At 36.4% G+C, this 10,255-nt stretch overlaps 1 protein-coding gene across 2 annotated transcripts in view; it reads left to right on the plus strand.

Moving 5' to 3' along the window:
* Zcchc11 (zinc finger CCHC-type containing 11) overlaps positions 1-10,255 on the plus strand; it is a 136,457-nt gene that overhangs the window by 52,786 nt on the left and 73,416 nt on the right. For both annotated transcript variants that reach the window (XM_023724199.1, XM_004639113.2), the window contains exon 5: positions 9,185-9,362. In XM_023724199.1, the coding sequence (XP_023579967.1) occupies positions 9,185-9,362 (178 nt within the window). The remainder of the gene's footprint in view (positions 1-9,184; positions 9,363-10,255) is intronic.

A 10,255-nucleotide genomic window follows, 5' to 3' on the forward strand; every position in this document is an offset into this window, starting at 1 on the left:
GAGTTCAATCCCCGGTTCCACCAAAAAAAGAAAAGGAAAAAAAAAAAAAAAGAAATATACATAGCATGTGAGGAACTGAAAGAACTTAAGGTTGGAGCAGTAAACTAGTGGCAAGATAGTCATCTATCAAGTTGGATATGTTTGAACCATACAGAGCCTCATACACTTTGTTTTTTTTTTTTTTTTTTTTGCGGAACCGGGGATGGAACTTGGTGCTTGCCAGGGAAGCACTTATTCCACTGAGCCGTCTCCCCGGCCCCCCTCATACACTTTGGATGTGGGAAGTTTATAATTTTTCAGTTATTTGTATAAGATAATTTTGTTACTGTAGAGAAGAATATTTTCTTTTTACAGTTATAAATACTAATATTGTGCAACCTCTTATCTCTTAAATTTCAGCTCAGATACTTTCTCTGAGAAATAATGTCCCTTTTTTGGGGGGGAGGGGACTGAGGATTGAACTCAGGACCTTGTGCTTGCCAGGCAGGCACTTATGCTGCTGAGCTATCTCCCCGGCAAGAAATAATTTCTTACCTGACCCTTCAAGTAAGTCTGGCTTAGGTACGTTCCTGTGTTCCCATAGAAGCCCTCCATACCTTGATTAGAAAACCTAAAAGACTACAATCTGATGGTCTTGTTTCTCTATTTTTCTAAAGTCTCTAATATTCTCATGGGGCAGATAAATTGTTTTCTTTCCTTTAAAAAATTTTTATTTTAAAGAAACAAAGGGCTGGCCTGATAGCTCAGTGGACTAAAGCTTCTGCTTAGGCAGAGCGCAGCGGCTGGTGTTCTGTGCTGGCCCTGCCTCCAGGTATACTGAGATGGTGATTGAGATTGGGTGTGGTGGCATGCCCCTGTAATCCCAGCACTTGGGAGGTTGAACACAGGAGACTCACTACAAGTCCAATCTGCATAGAGAGACCCTGTCGAGCCTGTAGTCCCTGCCCTAAATATAGGAGGAGAAAAAAAAAGAAACCAAAAAACAAATTGTGGCAACACTGATTGGAGGGTTACACTGGTTAGTACATTGTGTATTGTCTTCTTTGTTTTTATTTTTATTTTATTTATTTATTTTTGGTGGAACCAGGGATTGAACTGAAAAGATAATCTATGAGTGAAGTGTGATGAGTCTAATGATTGATCCAATTTGAGAGTGTTTATAGGGGGAATCCAATTGAAGGGGAGCCCAGTGAATTCCTAGAGTTGAAGAAAGATTTTTTTTTTTTTTTTTTGGTACCGGGAATTGAACTCAGGACTTTGTGCTTACCAGGCAGACACTTAGGACACTAAGCTATCTTCCCTCACCCAAAGAGAGATCTTAAAGAGTTCAAATTGGTGAGGGATGGCAGGAAAAGAAATTTAGAGATCTGTATATTTTTAGAGTATGTAACACAATGCTGATTGATATATGCATGAGAAGAAGCCTTCCCAACACCAAAAAGAGCTGTCTTTGAGAGAATGGTGCCTGGTGCTCACACAGGACTTCTTATTGCCTAGACTGAAAGAACCTCTTGTCATGGCTTGCCTGTAGCTGTCCTCCTAAAGCCTCATGAAGTCACAGGTGTGAGGCTTTTTATAGGTGGCTGAATCTAGAGTGTGTGATTGATTCATGGTGCAATACTAGGATTAAGGGTACTAGAATTAAGGTCGGTGATGACTAAATCAGTCCTCTGATTGATTTGGCACTGCCCTAAAAGCCCTGTAGCCTGGTTACAATATAAGGGACAGAAAGAGGTTTGTGTTGCCCCTTTCTTGTTTTGCTGCCTTCTCCCTGCCACTGTACTGTTTCTCCTCTGCTACCCTGCCTTGGAGTCAGCTGACTATGGACTGAAATCTCTGCAAACTGTAAGCTAAGTAAACCTTTCCTTCTTTAAATTTGTGTGTCAGGAGTATCTCAGTAGTGAGAGAAAAGTAATTAAGACAATCTCATACTTCACAGAGCATTAGTTGTAATACTAAGAAGGATCTTGTTTCAGTAGTGGGAATATTTTGCTGTATAGTAAATGTGGCCTTTTCCTGTCCAAAAAAGTCTTAAAGGCAAAGCCTAAAGATATAAATGGTTTCCAAGTGTTTAATATCACTATAGAATAAATCTTAATAATTACAGAAGTACAAAAATATCTATCATCCCCCTAATTTGTATCATTTGGCATCTTTTCACAGATGATCTACCAAGCAGGAAAATACAAACCATGATAAAGAGAAAAATTAGTTAATCTCAGCTGACTTTGAGTAGACAGAATTAGAGAAGCACATTAAGACAGTATAATTGTATTTTTAATGTTCTAAAAATGAACTAGATATATGAAGGATACAAAAGATTGACATAGAGTTTGTGAGCATGAAAACTATGAGATGAAAAATACATTGGGCAGGACTAATAGCAGATCACACATTGCATAAATAAAAATTAATGAACTTGCTCTGGAAATAGCTCAGCAATATAAACACCTACCTGGCAAGTGCAAGGTTGTGAAATCCCTGGTGCCAAAATAAATAAATAAAAAATTAAAAAAAATTAGTGAACTTGAAGCCAAAGCAGTAGAAACTACCACAGTGAAACAACATCAAGGGGAAAAAAGTGAAAGGAAGAAAAGAAAGGAGAGAGAGAAAAAAAAAGGACAGAATGAAGAAAAAAGGGGTGAACTCTGAGATAACTCATATATGTAACTTTTCTTTATCAGCTATTCCATAACTGAATAAAAATATATATTTCCCAGTATAAGGGGCTAGCCAGATAGCTCAGCAGATTAAAGTACCTGTTTAGGCAGACCCAGGGACTGGGGTTGGATCCGTGGCCTGCTATGCTGGTCCCGCCCCTGAGATGGCGCCTATAATCCCAGTGCTTGGGAGGCTGAAAACAGGAGGATCTCTATTAGTCCAATCTGTGTAGAGAGACCCTGTAGACCCTGTACTAACTACATTAAAAATTTTTTTTTTCAGTATAATACCCAGATTATTTTCACACTAAAACTAGAAAAAGACATTATAATAAAAGAAAATCTCAGGCAAATATCCCTCATCAGCATAGATACAAAAATGCTGAACGTTAACGAACGGAATTCAGCAATATACTAAATGAACAAACAAGTCATAACCAAGTATGGCTTTATTCCAGAAGTGCAGTGCAGTGTTGGTTTAAAAACAATCAATTAATTTTGTTTAACAAAAAATGAAAATTATCAGTAGATCTGAAAAAAAAAACCAAAAAAAAAAAAAAAAAAAAACCACTTAAAAATCCGGATTAAAAAACTTTCAGAACAAAAATTTTTTCAGCAAACTAACAATAGGAAGAACTTCTTCAACATAATAATGTCTGTGAAAAACATAAGCATTTTACTTATGGTGAAAGACTCTGAATTCTGTCTTCCTAAAGTATTAAAATGATATAGCTGCTGCATATTGGCCATTTGTCATCTCTGAAGCAATCTCTATTGAAGTCCTTTGCCCACTTGCTTTTCTTTGTCCATTTATTGTTTCTTTCTTCTTTTTCCTTTCCTCCCCTCACAGCCTTTGCTCTGAGCTATGTTCCAGCCCCCTTTAATTTTTTTATTTTGACACATAAGTCTTTCTAAATTGCTAAATTGCCCATGGTGGACTCAAGTGTGTGATTTTTCTGCCTTAGCCTCTCAGAGTCCTGGGATTTATAGCCATGTACTAGCACACTTGGCAAGTGGTTTGTTTTGATGTTGAGTTAAAGTTTTTTATATATTAATATCTGTGTAATAATCTCTTAGCAAATACATGATTTACCAATATTTTCTTCCATTGTATGGGTTGCTTTTCTTTTGTTGATAGTGTCTTTTAATGAGCAAAAGTTTAAAATTTTCATGCAGCCTGTTCATTTCTTTTATTGGGCTTTTGATGTTATATCTAAGAAATTATTTGTGAGCCCAGTATCATGAAAGTTTTCCTTTCAGTTAGCTACTAAGGGTTTTATAGATGTACACATTACTTTTTTTTTTTTGGCAGAACCGGGGATTGAACTCAGACCCTTGCGCTTGCCAGGGAAGTGCTTATTCTACTGAGCCATCTCCCCGGCCCCACACATTACTTTTTAGATTATGGTTACATTTTAGGTTTGTTTTGGGTACATTTTTGTGTTTTTTTTTTTTTTTGTGCATATGGATATCCATGTTCCTGGCACCATTTGTTGTGAAGACTTTCATTTTGTATAGTCTTTTTTTCTCCATTGAATGGCTGTGACACCTTTGTGAAAAATCATTTGACTATGTGAGGATTTATTTATGGCTCTCTTTTCTAGTTTACTGGTCTTTATGCCTTACCATAGTATTTTGATTGCTGTATCTCTGTAGTACGTATTGAAACCTGGAAGTATGAGTCTTCCTGCTGTTTTTGTCAAGATTGTTTTCATTATTTGGGAGTCTCTTGAGATTGTATGTACATACTGGGATTGTTTTTTTTTTTTATTTCCATAAAAAAAATCAGTGGGAGTTTGATAGGGATTCTACTGAATTTTCAGATATTAAGATACCAGTATTTTATAATATTAAGTCTTTCAGTGTATGAATATAGAATGTATTTGTCTTTAACTTGTTGAGTAGTTTTATAGTTTTTATTGTATAAATATTTTATTTTGGTTATGTAATTCCTTAGTATTTTGTTCTTTTTGAGGTTATTATAAATGGAATTGTTAATTTCCTTTTCAGATTGTTCATTGTGTATAGGAATGCAGTTGATTTTTGTGTGCTGACTTTGTGTCCTGCTGCTTTGCTGAACTCTACTAGTTTGTGGGTGTAATTTCTAGGGTCTTCTACTTAAACAATCATTCTACTTGCAAACATATTTATTTATTTATTGTCTTTTTTCCCATAATTTTATTGAGAAACAAATAGCAATGAGACAGTTTCAAACCAAATTGGTAGGACAGTTTCAATAATTAATATATTGCATACATTCGCAAACATACTTTTATAACCTTTCCACTTTAAATGTCTTTCATTTTTCTTGCCTAATTGCTGTAGCTTGAACTCGTGGAATTTTTTAAATTCAAGAGGCAAAAACAACAATTGCTTGCTTCTGTTCTTAGGGGAAAAACTTCTAATCTTGGTATTTAGTATTTTGTTAGCCAGTAGTTTTTCATATATGACCTTTATTATATTACCATAGCTTCCTTTTTCTAGTCTGTTGAGTGTTGGATTTTGTTTACTTTTCCTGCATCAGTTGAGATGATCATACAGGTTTTTTCTTATTCTGTTAATACTTATTACATTGATCTTCTATTAGTATATCTTACATTGATTTTTTTTACCTCCAAAGAGGGTACCACTGTTTGTCCAGTGCTCAGGGCAAAACACCTTTATGCTATTCTTGATTCATCTTTCTTTTTTCCCTTAACCCCTTTTTAATTTTTATTTATTTATTATTTTTGAACCCTGAGTTTTTTGTTTTTTTTTTAAATTTGTGTGTGTGTGTGTGTGTGTGTGTGTGGCCAGCTCAGCCCACCAGGGGGCGGGGCTGGCTGGCATGTGGTGCTGGGGGATTGAACCGCGGTCCCTTTGCTTTAGCTAAGCTTGTTCTAAGTAGGGGCTTTAGACCACTGAGCCATCTCACCAGCCTGAACCCTGAGTCTTTTCAAGATGTAGTCTAGACTTTCTCCTTTCTTTTACTTTAAACATTTTTCCATTTTAAAATTTTGACATGGGATCTAGTTAAATCACTAAATTGTCATCTTTCTGCCTCAGCCTCCATTGTAGGTGTGAGCAACTAATTCTTTTCTCCAGCTTCACATTCAAACCATTAGCCAATGCTAGGAAATTTTAACTTCAAATTACCATTACATGTGTTCTAAATTAAAAAAAAAAAAAATTGTCATTCACTTTCACCTTTTGCCTTAAGCTAAGCTACTACTTTCTTTTACTGGATTATTTTTGATTTGTTTCTCTGTTTAACCCCTACATTTTCATCCCTTTTTAGCAATTTAGATTGTTGTTTTAAAATACATCACATCAAGCCGGGTGTGGTGGTACATGCCTGTAATCCCAGCACTTGGGAGACTGAGGCCTGCATATTATTGAGAGTTTGAGACCAGCCTGGGTTACAAAGTGAGTTCAGTGCCAACCTGAACACCCTGTCTCAAAAAGAAAAACACAACAAAACAATAAAATGTCATATCATGTTAGTTTCTGTTCTTGTCCCTTTATTGGCTTCACAATTTTGAATAAAACTTGATGTCCTGTAAGATTATATAGTATTTGATTTCTAATTAACTAATCAGTCTCATTGATTACCCCTTTGTTACTCAGCTGCAGTTACCATGTGTCTTCATATAATATTAGAGACTCTCTTAGTCTTTGTATTTACTATTTTTACTGTCTGGATTGCATTCTTCCCGAAATTCAAATGTCTCTCTCCTTCACTTTGTTCCAGTCTCCACTTAAGTGATTGGCATGGTCTTTTTGTCCACACGATTCTAATATAATGCTACTTTCCCATCCTTCTGTAATGTTATACCCTATTTTGTTTTTCTTTTTAAATTTTTTTTTCTTAAATAGTACTATCTGGCATATATGTATGCATCTTGTTCCTTACAGCTGGAATGTGAGTTACATAAGGACAGGGATAATGTACTGGTAGTATTTGTGACAGTGCGTATATGAAGATATCAAGAGGATATAAGGGTGGTCAGTGATGTGAATTTTTTATGAAAATGATGAAATATTATAAAGGAAGTAGCATAGGCGTATTAATAGCCTAGGTATATGGGTATATTCCTTAGTTATCTTTTATGTTCCTATTTTTGTGAAAATTAACAGTATAATTCAGAGCATTTTATGGTACTTAATATTTTTTTGTGTGTGTGGTGCTGGAGATCTTTATATGATATTGTAGCATGCTATTCTTAGGATTTTTTCATTTAAGCATAGTGCTTTTTTGTTTTTTGAGACAAGGTCTCACTATGTATGTAGCTCAGGCTGGTCTTGAACTCACTATATAGTCTAGGCTGGTTTTGATTTGTCAGTAATTTTCCTGGCTTAGCCTCCTGAGTGCTGGGATTACAGGCATGTACCATCATGCTGGCAAGTAAGGTGCTTTTTTTTTTTTTTTTTTGGTTGTTACGGGAGATTGAACTCAGGACCCTGTGCTTGCCAGGCAGGCACTTATTCTACTGTGCTATCTCCCTGGCCTAAGTATGGTGCTATTAATCCTTTTGACAATATTTTTTAAAAAACTAGCCCTGAGGGCTGGTGAGATGGCTCAGTGGTCTAAAGCACCTACTTAGAACAAGCTTAGCAAAGCACAGGGACCACGGTTCAATCCCCCAGCACCACACGCCAGCCCGCCCCGCCCCCTGGTGGGCTGAGCTGCCCCCCCCCTAAATAAGTAAATAAATAATTAAAAAAAAACTAGCCCTGAAATTATAGATAATTATCGAAGACTTACACTGTAAGAATTAGAGAAATGGTCACAGAAACTTGACTAATCCACTATATTTGATAATTCTGTTATGAGGGGGGGAGATAGCAAATTCAAGCTCAGCCTGAGCAACTTAGTGAGGCCCTTCCTAAAACCTAAACGTAAAAGAAGAGTATGGATATAGCTTAGTGCCAAGAGCCAGGGTTCAGTCCCCATTATGTTTGACTAATCCAGCTGTTTCATGATGCTGTGTCTAAGGTAAGCTTTACCTATGTTGAGACTCATTATGGTATCAACAAGTTAAGTTAGAAATGAATCAAAGTTTTTGTTTAATTATATCTGCACAGTAGAGAGGCAGTTAATTTTGATTATGTGATGGGGAGCCCTGTGTCTCAAAAGTAAAAAATCCCTTTCCCTCTCAAAAGAGATTACTTACTGGCTGAAAATTGTTAACAGAAAATGCCTGTGATAATAAATGCAATAGCTGGTTACATTAAACAAGATTATAAAAGACTGTCAATAATTTTCTTCTGTGTATTTTCCTATATTTTTTGTAGATTGGTAATTTGTGTGTGTGTGTGTATGTATGTGTGTGTTTTGAGATAGAGTCTCACTGTGGAGTTCAGGCTGGCCTTGAGCTTACTTTGTAGCTTAGGCTGGTCTTGAACTTGCAATAATCCTCCTGTCAGCTTCCTGAGTGCTGCGATTATAGGTGTGTGCCACCATGCCCGATTTGTTAATTTACATTTAAAAAATAATCTGGTGAATGGATTTATAAATTATCCGGGTGTGGTAGCATACACCTGCTCCTTGCTTACATGGGCTTTCAGAGCTTTAGCAGACTAAATTTATTTGTTTGAACATATTAACTTAACATGGGATAAAATAACAGACAAAAATGAATTGTAAGTAGTTGACAATACTTCAGATGTGAGGATAGTACTTAGGATCTGACACCATATATGCCAATTAGATATGATTGAAGTTCTTTTTCTATGCTTAAGAATCTTGCCTTTGCTGCAAGAAAAGCCCACAAAACTGTTGATTTTATAGTATTTTAGTTTTGAAGTAGAAGTACAGAATTTATACAGATCATACAGTAGAACAAAAGCTGGGCATGGTGGCACCTACCTGTCAGGTAAGTTAAGACCTGAGGATGACATATCAAAGCAGAAAGATCTATTGGCTGAGGCTTGAATTAGACTTCTGTATGCCCCAGAAGAGCAGGGAAGCAACTTTTCAGACTAGAGGAAGTCGGTGGAATTTGGACTGGGGAATGAGAAAATTGGAGAATTGAAGTTAGGGATTGCTGAGCAAGAATTGAGAACTACATTGAAAATTAGTCCGCTAGGGGGAGCACTAAACTAATAACAGCTGTCTATAATCCCAGCACTCTGAGAGGTTGAGGCTGGAGGATTGATAATTGTAGCCCAGCCTGGGCAATATATTGATATTGATATATTTATTGATATTGAGAGAAAGAGATTGTGATTTCACTTAGTATATAGGTCCTGAGTTCAACTCCCAGTTCTACCAACACAACTTCCTAGCAGTGACTTATTCCTTGAATCCTACTTTACAAAAGTGGAGGTTTCTTCTATCTCTTTTGTTCAGTTCTCTTCTCAGGACCTAGCACCTGCCAAGCAGGCTCCGGGGTTGCTGAGCTAAATCCACAGCCCTCTTTTGTTCACTTTTGTATTGCAGATATCTTATATCTGATGATAGAAGGTGAATATTTCTGTCCTTTTCTCCTAAATATAAGGAATTAACATAGAAACCTTGTTGTTGTGAAACATTACACTAATAGGAAAAACAGGAAGAAAGTGAGCTTCGTTCTCTGCCCTCTCCTTCCCCTGCTCACTTGGCTGCTTTAAGTGCTGCAATTGTTGAAGTAGCAAAAGAACAAGGAATAACCAACGAGGACCTCAAAGCCCGGCAGGAAATTGTGGAGGAAATGTCAAAGGTTATAACTGTCTTTTTGCCAGGTACAAACTCATTTTATATTTAATTTTTAATGTGATAAAAATTGAACTTGGGTAAATTTTAAGATGATTTCTCTTTTTAAAAAGTAGATTATAGAGGGCCTGGCCGTAGCTCAGGCCTTTAAGTGGCTGCTTCCACAAAGCTGTCAGCCTCAGGTTGCTGGAGTTCGAACCTCACACCTCTCCAGCTGGCCAAAAGTGCCCCGAAGGCATTTGAGGAACAACAACAACAACAAAAAAGTAGATTATATCACTGTTTCATGAATGACTGAGTGAAATATTTGAGAAAGGAAAATTGAGAATTATGGCACAGCATAATTGAGAAAAAGGTTTTTTTTTTGTTTGTTTGTTTTGTTTTTTTTTGCGGAACTGGAAATTGAACTCAAGCCCTTGCACTTGTCAGGGAAGCGCTTATTCCACTGAGCCATCTCCCTGGCCCCCGAGAAAAAAGATTTAACAATGCCAGCTAATAGCTAAAATTTCTTCAAGTCAAAAGTTATATATTAGTTTTTCAGTATCAATTTCTGAAGGGACCTTGAAAAATTATCTTGTTTTCAGTATAAATGTTCCAACCATCTGTGGAATAAAATTCATATTACTTGATGGTAAGAAAAAATTAGCATAAGTACAGATTTTAGAAAAAGCTTATTCTTTGATGCAAGGGGATATTAGAGTACATTTATTTTAAACATTTATGTATAAAGTATGTATAATGTATTTGCTTGGCTTTTTATCTATGCATCATGTATTTGCTTGGCTTCTGTGTGTCAATAAAGGTGTAAGTTAATGTGTTTTAAATAAGATTTCTTAGGGGCCGGGGAGATGGCTTAGTAGGATAAGTGCTTGAGTGGCAAACGCAAGGATCTGAGTTCAATCCCCGGTTCTGCAAAAAAAAA

This window comes from Octodon degus, unplaced genomic scaffold (assembly GCF_000260255.1).
Source record: "Octodon degus isolate 3935 unplaced genomic scaffold, OctDeg1.0 scaffold00107, whole genome shotgun sequence".
Taxonomy (NCBI): Eukaryota; Metazoa; Chordata; class Mammalia; order Rodentia; family Octodontidae; genus Octodon; species Octodon degus.